Consider the following 12,842-nt stretch of genomic DNA (forward strand, 5'->3'; position numbering starts at 1 on the left):
CTGTTTGGACTCTCTCTCTCTCTAAGTAGCTCATAAGGGTGAGTTTCAGTTCCTTTCGAATACGAAGGTGTGACTGTCACGTAGTTAATCCACAAGAATGGGTTCTCTGGTGAGGGGAGTACCTTTGTGATTACCACTTGTGTGTTACCCTTGTCTGGGTGTGGTAGTTCACTGAAGAAAGGCACACCCGTGGCAAATCACTGTTGGAGTTGTTTCGTATGTCGTGGGACTGGATAAGCGGCTGTCACGTTTTGTGATTGGGGTTGGTTCCCTTGAATAGGGTCCCATTACAATAAGCTACAGTTGGTGATAATCCATATGTGGATTCTGTTGGAATATCCTGTGGCCACCACTTTGGGATGACCCGTAGCTGAATTCGTGTGTGGTACCACTTGTGTTGAAAGGATATTCGTTGAAGATCACTGTCGGTGATACTTGGTGTGTGGAATGGAACAACTTCGGGGAAAAAAAAAACGACTACTATTGTTATCTTGTATTTCTGTCATGGAATCCGTGGAATATCGACGAAATTCCCTTCTCTCGACATTTACCCTGGATTACAAATATCTCCCTTTCTCCACCACTACTCAACTCAATACCACTAACTGAACTGAATTTTACCCATCACCGTAAGGTTGTATCTATTTACCCATAGGCTTGAAGAAGCCTGGTTTCTATATTTCCACACTTCCATACATATAATCTTTGCTAAACTGTTTAATATATCTGAACTGATATAACTGTATTGTGTAGTTATTAATAAATAGCATTAGTAAGCAGCAATACCAAACTCTAAAGTTTTTTTTTTTCTTTTTCCGCTGGTTCTTTAACCGGTCACAGGGTACGTAACATAGTAATGTAAACCAGAATTGCCAGCCGGGTCTACACACTTTCTATTAGTCAACAGAAAACCTACAGTCTTTAAATTGTGGCAAACTGAACACTCTGACAATGTAGACCATGGTTTCCCCTTCCTGTAAAATCCAGGGATCATTCACACAGCTGGTCGTTGAGAGGAATTATGTTTGTTGTTAAAGTTTGCTCAGAGTCGGGTGGATGGCGTTGATGTAGAGGTCGGGAGTGTTACAGACAAAGAGCCGGAGGGATAACGGAGAGTGGGTCCGCGGGTATCTCCAGCCACTGCCGGCTGCGTGAGGTCTGCTGCCCACTGGTTGGGCCGAGGGGGCGGTGTCGGGAGCCGTGGTGAACTCCAACTATAAGCAGGCCCGATGCCGAACCGAAGTGTTTCCATCTGGTGGCGGTGAGGCAGGGGCTGATCTCGGTTTTTTGTAAATCGAAGGCCGGTTGCAGTGGGAAAAGGTCGAGATTGAGTTATGACGGAAGGCCTTAGGCTCCGGGATCTTCTGTCCCGCAGACCGGATTTAGATTTGCGCTCGAGCAGGAACTGTGGGACCAGTTACAGTACCTGAGGCCGCCCAAACTGGGAGAGGGTTTTCGGGTGAAGGGGACCTGTCTGTGTGTTGGTAGGGGATATGGGTGGACGTGTGGGTGTGTGGTGAGTGTGGGTAGGGTGTGGGTCCGTAGACGGTGGGTGGAGGGGTGGACTGTTGGGATGATTGGTAGTTCTATCACCCGGGGAAGATGGGGCCCCGGGCAAATTAAGGTGTAAACCAGAGAGGGTCTGGTCCATTGGATCTGACAGGATATGTGCCCTTTCAGGAAGCAACAATTCTCTCTACATATTAATTACTGTCTAATCTTCTTTTTAACATTGTGTTTATTACAGACCCCCAGAGTCTGGGGTCAGCTGTCACCGTCGTGGGCTGGAAGTGCAAACTGGGAAGTGGGGTGGGGTATCAGTGACCTCTGCATCGGAGAAGTACTCGGGTTTGTACAACCTCTTGTGAGATATAAATATCCTTACAGTGCATTCAGATCTGGTGACATATCTAGAGTTTGCAAAGGGAAAGATAGTCGGGTCACGGATAAGAAGAGAGTGTTTTAACTGGGAAAGCATGGTCACCAGGACAGGAGCTGTTTAATAGATGGTTTTGGTTGTTTTTTATATGATCTCGCAGATAATGAGTAAGAGGCTACAGGAAGAGAGTGAGCCCGGAGTACACCCGAAGCTGTCCAAGTCAGACAGGGAGATGAACTGTGATGTGGTTTCCTTTGCAATGGTGACAAGCAATCGTCTCAAGCCAGGAGTTAGGTGCTAAGTTAAATGGCAGGACTTCCAGGGTTGTGATCTCAGGATTGCTAACGGTGACATGTGCCAGTGAGGTCAGAAATAGTAAATCTATGCAGTTTAATACGTGACAAAGGAGTTCGTTTAGGAGGGAGGGCATAAGATTTCTGGATCACTGAGCTCTCTTCCAGGAAAGTTTTACTTGTACAGAAGAGATGATGTGCACCTGAATGGGAAGGGGAATAATATCCTAGAAGTAAGGTCTGTTACTGCTGCATCGTACGCGTTTAAATTGGAATTGCAGGGTGGATGGGAACCCGGGTGCCAGAACAGTTAGTGGAGAGGTCGTGGAGGTATTTGTTGGTAAGACAGACAAAAGTAGAATCAAAATGTTAAGCAAGGTGTGACTAGAGTCCCCAGTTGTGTATATTACAATGCAAAAAGTATCGTAGGAGAGGTGGATAATAACGCTGAAAATAGGGTTGCTGGTTTACAAACAGATGCAATGTGAAGTGAGGAGTGGCTCTAGATATAGCATAATTGCAGTCAACAGGATGGGTTGCAACGTAAAAGGCAGACAAAATCGAAAAGGGTGAATACAGGTATCTTAATGTGCGCAGCATAGGGAATAAGGTAGATGAACCTGAAACACAGTGGCAGATTGGCTGGCATGATGTTGTAGGCATCATGGAAATATGGCTGAACGATTACAGCTGGGAACTTAATATCTAAGGGTACGTATTGTATCGAAAGGACATGCAAGAAGGTAGAGTGGAAGGAGTTGCTCTATTGGAAAAAAAAAAGAATTAAATCAGAGATTCAGGGAGCTAGGGCTTTACTCTCTGGAGAGAAGGAGGATGAGAGGAGACATGATAGAGGTATACAAGATACAGTATTAAGAGGAATAGATAGAGTGGATAGCCAGCGCCTCTTCCCCAGGGCACCACTGCTCAATACAAGGGGACATGGCTTTAAGGTAAGGGGTGGGAAGTTCAAGGGGGATATTAGAGGAAGGTTTTTTTTATTCAGAGAGTTGTTGGTGTGTGGAATGCACTGCCAGAATCAGTGGTAGAGGCAGATACACTAGTGAAATTTAAGATACTACTAGACAGGTATATGGAGGAGTGTAAGATCGGGGGTTATATGGGAGGCAGGGTTTGAGGGTCGGCACAACATTGTGGTCCAAAGGGCCTGTACTGTGCTGTACTATTCTATGTTCTATGTTTCAAATTATTACAAAGAGGTGACATAGTTTTGGAAGGTGTTGAATCATTGTGAATAGAACTAAGGAACAGCAGGGTAAAAGATCTGGATGGGAGTTAAATACAGGCCCCCAAACAATAGTAAGGAAGCGGTCTACAAACTACAAAGGGTGATAGAAAGTACATGCGAAAAGAACAGTGTTAAAATAGCCATGGAAGGTTTCCGTATACAGGTAGATTAGAAGATTATGTTGGTGTTAGATCCCAAGAAGGGGAATTTATAGAATGCCTACGCAATGGCTTTTTAGAGCGGTTCGTGAATAATCCCAGCTATTCTGGATTAGATGTTGTGCAATGAACCAGAATCGATTAGAGAACTTCAGGTAAAAGAATCCTGAGGAGAAAGTGGTGATAATATGAAAGAATTCACCACGAAGTATGAGAAGGAGAGGCTGAAGTCAGATTTATCATTGTTATGGTTGAGTAAAGGGAATTGCAGAGGCATAAGGGAGGAGTTGGGCAGAATTAATTGGAACAGAACTCGACAGGGATAACGGCAGAACAGCAATGGCTGGAATTTCCGGAAGCAATTCGAAAGGCACAGGGTATATACATCCCAAAGTGGAAGTAATATTCGAAAGTAAAGATAACACAAACGTGTATAACAAGAGCAGTTAAAGCCAACATAAAAGCCAAACAGAGAGCATACAACAGAGCAAGTAGTAGTGGGAAGTTAGAGGATTGGGTTCTTTTTCGAACCAACGGAAAACAACTGGAAAAGAAAGACATTAAGACAGTAACGATGGACGAGGAAAGTTAGCTTGACAATAATATTAATGAGGATACCAAAAGGTTCTTCAGAAATATCAAGTGTAAAGGATCAATTTCGGTAGCAGGTGGTTCTGGAATTCAGCTGTGACGGGACCTGCACAGAACATAGAACAGCACAGGAATAACATCTTCAGCCCACAGCGTTGGTGCCAGCATGATGCCACATTAAACTCGTCCCACCTGCCTCTGGTGGTAATTATTCCCCCCATTCCCTGAATGTTGAAATTTGTCCACCAGTCATTAAAGTTTATGGCCTCTAATCTAGGATATGAGTTGCATTTCTCTTCAGCTCCCACTGAGGCCTTCACATCTTTCCTGTAATGGGGGAGAGAATTGCACCAATACTCCAAGGGGAGCTAACCCGAAGTTTTATACAGCTGCGACCCATAAAGACTCACATTCAGGGAACTATGGACATGGACATCAAAATCCCTCCAGGCATGAATGATGTAAGCGGCGTGACCTTTTCTCTATACCTCCCCGAGATATTTGATCTCCTGCACTGCAACAACGCACACTTCTTTGGATTGAACTCTATCTGATATTTCCCCATCCGCATCTGCAACTGATCTCTATCCCATTGGATTCTTCGACACGCCTCTTCACTCCCTTCAACTCAGAGCCTCATTTCAACATCATTAACCTCATCTCTCCCTTTCAGACTAAATTTACAACAGTTCCCATCAAGGTCCACAGGTGCTGCCATCGTTGAATGTATTAGCCTTTGGAAAACGCCGGACCGAAATTCGGATCAGCTGATATTTAATCGACCCCACATGCCAGATGGGGATATTCCCAATAACAGCTGCTCACAATCTAAGCCTTTGCTGTTTAATCTGCGTTCCCCGAAGTTATCTTTCCCATACCCAATACTCCACACCCGACTCTTGGCAGTGTGGAGGATCAGAGGGATCTTGGAGTCCGAATCCATAGGATGCTGAAAGGTGCTAAGTATGTTGACTGTGTGATTAAGAAGGCATACGGTGCATTGGCCTTCATCAATCGTGGGATTGAGTTTAAGAGCAGAGAGGTAATGTTGCAGCTATATAGGACCCTAGTCAGACTACACTTGGAGTATTGTTCTCAATTGTGATCGCCTGACTACAGGAAGGATGTGGAAACGACAGAAAGCGTCCAAAGAAGATTTACAAGGATTTTGGCTGGATTGGGGAGCATGCTTTATGAGAATAGGTTGAGTGAACTCGGCCTTTTCTCATTGGAGTGATGGAGGATGAGAGGTCACCTGATATAGGTGTATAAGAAGATAAGGGGCATTGATTGTGTGGATAGCCAGAGACCTTTTCCCAGTGCTGAAATGGTTAACACGAGGAGCATAGTTTGAAGGTGCTTGGAAATAGGTACAGAGGGGATGTCAAGGGTAAGTTTTTTTTTGCGCAGAGAATGGTAGGTGTGCGGAATGCACTGCCAGTGGCGGTGGTGGAAGCGGATATCAGAGGGTCTTTTAAGAGCCACTTGGATAGGCACATGGAGCTTAGTAAAACAGAGGACTATGCGCTGGGGAAAAATCTCGGCAGCTTCTAGAGTAGGTTACATGGTCGGAACAGCACTGTGGGCCGAAGGGCTTCTGATATGTTGTTAATTTCTATGTTCTATGTTCTATATACCATATCCATAGGGCAGGGAAACTGAGGGGTTTGTTGTCTGAATGTGGACTAGAAAAGCATTAACAGTGGTGGTAGAGACGTGAGAAGATCGTAAACTTCATGATTCATCGATCTCTTTGCAATGAGAGAGACTGACCCAGTGTTCTGGTCGAGATTCCTCACGTTTCTGTTCAAGAGCTTCAAATATTCAAATAAAACATGGGCTACTGTAAGATTAGAACCTTTTGCAATATCTGTCCTTCCTTTGCCCTCTCCTCGTAAGTGTGGCGTTGAGTGATCCAACTCAGTCTGCGATTATGAAGCCTTACAATCTCTTGTGCCCATGTACTGCCCCGGGCTCCATTTTCACAGGCACGATGCGCTTACGGAGGTAGTGAGCTCCTCATCCAGCCGATCACAATTTAACTAATTGCAATATTATTTCTAGATATTTTCAGTCCTTTGCACCCTCCCTGCCGCAATCCGACAACCATCGGTTTCTCTGTCCTAATTCCCATCTCTCACCCTTCCACAGTGTCCATCAAACAACACAGACACACATGAAGTTCAGCTTCTGTGCACTGAGCTGAGTATTTTGTCCCCCATCTCAGCCTCACTGACACTGTCTCCTTATGGACTGCCCAAGATTATTAAGTGTGAACTTACATTGAATAACTGTGGTTGTGTTTGCACTGAAGGAGTGTAGATATGAACAGAGTGGGTTCCATATGCTGCTTTGGGGTTGAACAGACCAGTTTGGGATGTTAAATGCTTTTCTGATTAAATGGATTCTGTCATTGTTTTCTCTCTGACGAGAGCTTCAATGGACTCCCAATTCTAAAATTGGCAACTTCTAGGATCAGAAGGAACTTTAAAAAGTGATTTAGGATGAGGGCTGTTCCGGGGTTTGGGTGGCTGTCGGGGAATGATTTCACCTTTCGCAGTGAAAAAAGGAAAAACTGACGTTCACTCCTCCAGCGTCGTCATCTCCACCCTGACTCCGGTGGAGGGACCTGTCGTTGCGGGACCCAGAGAGGTGTGTTCCCTTGCAGCAAACACTCCAACATTCTGTGTTGTTCCTCATAATGTCATAAGATCATAAGATATAGGAGCATAAGCATGCCGTTCGGCCCATCGAGGCTGCTCCGCCATTCAATCATGGTCTGCTCCAATTCTTCCAGTCATTCCGACTCCCCTGCATTCATCTCATACCCTTTGATGCCCTGGCTGATCATGAAGCTATCTATCTATGCCTTAAATACACCCAGTGACCTGGCTTCCGCTACCGCCCGTGGCAATAAATTCCACGGATTTGCCACCCTCTGACTAAAGTAATTTCTCCGCGTCTCAGTTCTAAACGGACGTTCTTCAATTCTGAAGTCGTGCCCTCTGTCCTATAATCCCCTACCATGGGAAATAACTTCGCCATATGCAATCTGTTCAGGCCTTTTAACATTCGGAATGTTGCTATGATATCTCCCCTCATTCTCCGAAACTCCAGGGAATACAGCCCAAGAGCTGCCTGTCACAATGGCGGGGGCACTGGGTGCAAGGGTCGACCCAAATGCAAGACACGTCTTGTGAGGTTACTTAGATTTAGTTTATTGGTCGATACCAGGAGAGCTAGGCAGGAGCAGGAGTAGCGAACTGGACAAGGACTACGACTAGGCTGGGACCAGGGGTCCGGGCTTGGACTCGGAATTGGATCCCAGAACTAGAGGAGACATGAAGAGGCTAGGGTATGGACTCCGACCCAGAAACTGGGCAAGGACCCAGTACCTGGGTCTTGCCTCGGGCTCGGACCCCAGAACAAGGCAGGGACATGACATGGGCTAGGGAGAGGAGGAACATGGGAACACAGAGCCTCGGTCTCGGGAGAGCAGGTACATGGAACCATTGACACATACACATAACACAGAGTCGGGACCCCTCCTTTGTTACAGGACATAGGGCCGGGACTCATGACACTCCGCGGGGCAACAGCAAGACCGCCTGACTTACCCCACGGAGGCGAGGACAAGACAAGACAAACACAAAAGCACACCTGAGAGTACCTAACTAGTTCCGGCGATAGAACTAGACTGAAGTGCCGGCGAGGGCTGCAGACGAGGGCTAGAGGCGAGAGGGGAAGAGAAGCGATACGGACAGCGGGGTGGGACAGGAATCACAGACCGCCAGGGCCAGGACTTGACTCGGAACTGGGAAGCCGCAAGGGCCAGGACTTGTCTTGGTACTTGAATGCCGCCAGGACAAGGACTTGACTTCGTATTTGAACGCCGCCAGGGCCAGGACTTGGCATGCTAAGTAAATGCCTCCAGGGCCAGGACTTTACTTGGTACTTGAATGCCGCCAGGGCCAGGACTTTACTTGGTACTTGAATGCCGCCAGGGTCAGGACTTTACTTGGTACTTGAATGCTGCCAGGGCCAGGTTTTTATTTGGTACTTGAATGCCGCTGGAGCCAGGACTTCACTTGGACCTTCCGGGTAGTGGCGAGCTCTCGACTCGGCCCGGGAGCAGTAGACAGCGGTTCTTGATTCCCTCCGGCAGGTTAACTGACGGACCCACCTCTGTGAGGAAACTTTGCAGGCCAGCTTTGGCGAGGTAACTGGACAGGGTTGCTCCGGTGAGGAACGGCGAATTACCGGCACTCGCTTCGGGCAGAGACTAGGCTTGCTCCGGCCAGCTGACACTGGCACGCCATACCTTGGTGACTTTACAAACGTTCCCGCGCCGAACGGCTGAAAGCCGGAGATTATAAACTACCGGTTCAGCCGAGCGTTAATTGCTTCTAATCACCAAAGCCGAGGGATACGGGAAAAGAGGGAATCAACGATCCGGATCGTAACATCAACAAGGTAAATTTAAAGGGACCCTGATTCGGACCATGACACTGCCAGACTTTCCTCTTAAGGTAACCCTTTCTTTACTGATATCATTCTCGTGAACGACTCCGAATCCTCTCCAATATTAGCATATCCTTTCTAAAATTAGGAGCCAAAAACTGCACTGAATACTCCAAGTATGGTCTCACTAGTGCCGGATAGAGCCTCAACATCACATCCTTGTTCTTATATCCCATACCGCAAGAAATGAATGCAAACATTGCATTCGTCCTCTTTACAACCGACTCAACGTGCAGGTTAACCTTTAAGATATCTTGCACAACGAATCCCAAATTCCTTTGCATCTTTGTGTTTTGAATTTTCTCCCCATTTAAGTAATAGTCTGACGTTTATTCCGTCCACCAAAGTGCATGACCTTACACTTTCCTACGACGTATTTCATTTGCCACTTCTTTGCCAATTACCTTAAACTATCTAAGTCTCTCTGCAGGCTCTCTGTTTCCTCAGCACGACCTGCTCCTCCACCTATCTTTATATCATCCGCAAATTTCACCACAAATCCATTCATACCGTAGTAAAAATCATAGATATACATCGTAAAACACAGCGGTCCCAACACCGACCCCGTTGGAACTCCACTGGTAACCGGCAGTCAGCCAGAATAAGATCCCCTTATTCCCACTCTCTGTTTTCTGCCGACCACCCAATGCTCCAGCCACGCTAGTCATTTCCATTTAATTCAATGGTCTCTTATCTTCCTCAGCAGCCTCACGTGCAGCACCTTGTCGGAGGCCATCTGAAAATCCATGCACATCACTTCGAATGCATCGACTTTGTCTACCCTGCTTGTAATTTCCTCAAAGAATAGCAGTAGGTTTGTCAGGCAGGATTTTCCTTTCAGGAAACCATGCTTGCTTTGGCCTATCTTATCATGTCTCTCCAGGTCCTCCATAATCTCATTTCTAACAATCGATTCCAAGAACTTCCCTACCGCTGATACCAGGCTAACTGGTCTATAGTTTCCTTCCTGCTGCCTCCCACCCTTCTTAAATAGAGGAGTAACATTTGCAATTTTCCAGTAGTCGGGTACAGTTGCCAACATTTACCTGGTCAAATCCCCCGGCTCAACAAAGATATGGCCCATATTCAAAATCAACCTTTCGCTGAAACAGCGGTTTCTTCACTTACCTTTCAGCTCACTGGAAATCTCCGGGATGGGTCGATATATCGGAACACAACCTGTTCGGATTTAAACAATTTGGGGAATTGAAATGCGTGAAATTATTAAATACGTAGAGCTTGAATCCTAAAGTAATTAAACTCTGATATTGGCTCACCATGTTCCTGAATTTCCTTCATAATTTTGTCCAACTTTGGGACGACATTGCGCATTTTCACAAAGGTTTCCCACATCACCCTCCGGGCGCGGAAGCCTTTCTCCATCACCAGGTTCAGGAGGAGTTTAGAACTGTCAGCCCTCTTTCCATTATCAGCGAGATCAGAGATTGTCTGTGAAGAGTAACAGTGAATATATTGGGGACTGACAGATTCACACAGACAATGAGAAGTAAATGATGTGCTCTGTTACGGGATAACACTGAGCAGTCACCCGGACATGTGCTGATCCTGTCGGGAGATGGACTGTACATTCTGAGTGCGGAGCACACGGAGGGTCATTCACCGTGAACCTGGTCCACCAGTCAATGAAATCCTGGATTGTGCGTGAGGGCTTCATTGACGTAGCTTCAAATCCAGAATTTTTATAACAGAGTGAGCAGTTTCAGAAAAAAAAAATCAGAAAAGATCATGTGAATCATCTGCTCTGTCCGCCAGTGTCCAACATGACAGCGGATTACCGGCTGACACCTGATGCCTTTCCATTGCCTTTTCCAGTCGAGGTTTATTCGGTGATTACACATTACAACATGACAGTATTCCCCGATCCACACTGTTTGCTGCTACAGATTGTTACACAATCATCTCCACCCAGAACAGAACACACGCGCGCTCCTGCGGCACCCACTTCTCACTGACATCCCGCCGTCACACTGTACAGCCTTCGCAAACTGAAACCTCCCGTCGTATTTCCATTTAATACTGTAAGCCTACAGAACTGTTACTTGCTCAACTCACTCTGAACACTGAGCAGCCACTCATCAGTCCGAGGGGTCTTCTCAACCCTTTCTATCACTGGTTCAGATTCACATTTTTGTGATTGTATGTACAGTATTTATTTCCCAGTTGTTCCTTTATCTAATTTAATATCCGACGAGTCATAGTTCCGACACCCATCGGTCATGTAATGTGCGAAAATTCAAACTCATTCTCCCTCCCACTCACCTGATGTTCCTCTCCGCTGAACTGATTCTCAGCTGTTAACGCCAGGCTCATTCCGTGCACCCCTCTTTCTATCGCCTGCTCCAGTCTGTCCCGGTAGAATTCCGTCAGCTGCAGCAGCTGGGAATCATTCCAGCTTGCCAGGAGCTCGGCGATCACTGAGCTCGGATCTGTGAAGAAAACTGGGGAAAATTAATTGCAGACCCCATAGTCGGCAGTAACAGTCTCTCTGGAACCAAAAGATTGTGTGCGCCAGGTCACTAAACACTGTCCGAGATAAATATAGTACGTGGAGAGGGGGTCAGAAAGGATGGGTGAGAAATCCGCTGGTGGGGGTGTGTGAAAAGGAGGTGGGAGACAAGGATGAGACAGAGAGAGAGTGGGGAGAGAGAGAAAGGGGGGAGAGGGGGAGAGGGAGTCGAGAGAGAGAGGGAGTGGGAAGATGGAAGGGGAGAGGGGTATAGAGGGCGGCAGAGGGGGTTGAGCAGAGAGGCGAAAAGAGGGGAGGGTAGGTGAGGAGATGGGAGAGAGAGATAGTGGAGAGGGAAGGGAGGGTTGGGGAGACGGAGAGGAGAGGGAGATGGGAGGGGTGCTGAGAGACGGAGAGGACGGGGGGAAGGGAAGGATGGGGAGAGAAGGAGTGGAGAGGGGGATGGGAGGGCTGGGGAGAGACGGAGAGGAGAGGCGGAAGTGAGAGCTGGAGAGAGACGGAGCGGAGATTGTACTCCTTCCAGGGATTCAGATTTTTAGATCATTGGGACTTCTTCTGGGGCAAGCGTGACCTGTAGAAAAAGAACGGGTTCCACTTGAATACGAGGGGGACCAATATAATGGCGGCAGGTTTGCTAATTCTGTTGGGGAGGGTTTAAACTAGATGTGCAGGGGGTGGGAACCGAAGTGAAGAGGCAATGGATGGGGTAGTTGGAGCGCAAATAGAGGCAGCTTGTAGGGAGTTTGTGAGGAGGGATAGGCAGACGTTAGGACAAAGATGCACTCAGCCTGATGGCTTGAATCTGTCTATTTCAATGCAAGGAGTATCATAAACAAGGCCGATTAACTTAGAGTGTGGAATAATACGTGAGAATATGACGTTATGACCTTTACAGGGACTTGGATGTCTCAGGAGCAAGAATGGCTGCTGAATGTGCCAGGCTTTAGATGTTTCAAAAAGAACAGAGAGGGAGGCAAAAGAGGTAGGGGTGTGGCATAGTTAATTAGTGATAGTGTCACCAATGCAGAAAAGGGGAAAGACATGGAGGAATGGTCCACCGAGTCCGTGTGGATGGAAGTCAGAAACAGGAAAGGGGCAATAACTCTACTGTCCCATAACTACTATCCCAATTATAACAGGGATATCGAGGAGCACGCAGGGAGGCAGATTCTGGAACGGTGCAATAATAGTATGGCTGTTGTGATGGGAGATTTTAACTTCCCAAATATTGATGGTCGTCTCCTTAGCACAAGGGGTTTAGATGGGGCGGAGTTTGTTAGGTGTGTTCAGGAAGGTTTCTGGCACAATATGTAAATAAGACATCTACAGGAGAGTCTGTACTTGAACTGGTATTGGAAAACGAACCTGGTCAGGTGACAGATCTCTCGGTGGAAGGATATTTTGGAGGTAGTGACCACAACTCTATGTTCTCCACCAGAGCGCTGGAGAGGGATATAAGCAGACAATTTGGGAAAGCATTTAATTGGGATAGGGGGAAATATGATGCTATTAGGTAGGAACTTGACAGCATAAATTGGGAGAAAATGTTCTCTGGGAAATGCACAGCAGAAATGTGGCAAATACTCAGGGAACATTTGCATCGAGTTCTGCATAGATATGTTCCATTGAAGAAGGGAAAGGATGGTAATAAAGAACTATGATG

The 12,842-nt window shown here is 46.7% G+C and overlaps 1 protein-coding gene across 1 annotated transcript in view; it reads right to left on the minus strand.

Moving 5' to 3' along the window:
• LOC140207982 (uncharacterized) overlaps positions 1–12,842 on the minus strand; it is a 52,017-nt gene that overhangs the window by 32,981 nt on the left and 6,194 nt on the right. Inside the window, 3 exon segments of the mRNA XM_072276514.1 lie at positions 9,816–9,870; positions 9,969–10,140; positions 10,972–11,138. Of these exon segments, the coding sequence (XP_072132615.1) occupies positions 9,816–9,870; positions 9,969–10,140; positions 10,972–11,138 (394 nt within the window).

The sequence above is a fragment of the Mobula birostris genome, chromosome 13 (genome assembly GCF_030028105.1).
Source record: "Mobula birostris isolate sMobBir1 chromosome 13, sMobBir1.hap1, whole genome shotgun sequence".
Lineage (NCBI taxonomy): Eukaryota > Metazoa > Chordata > Chondrichthyes > Myliobatiformes > Myliobatidae > Mobula > Mobula birostris.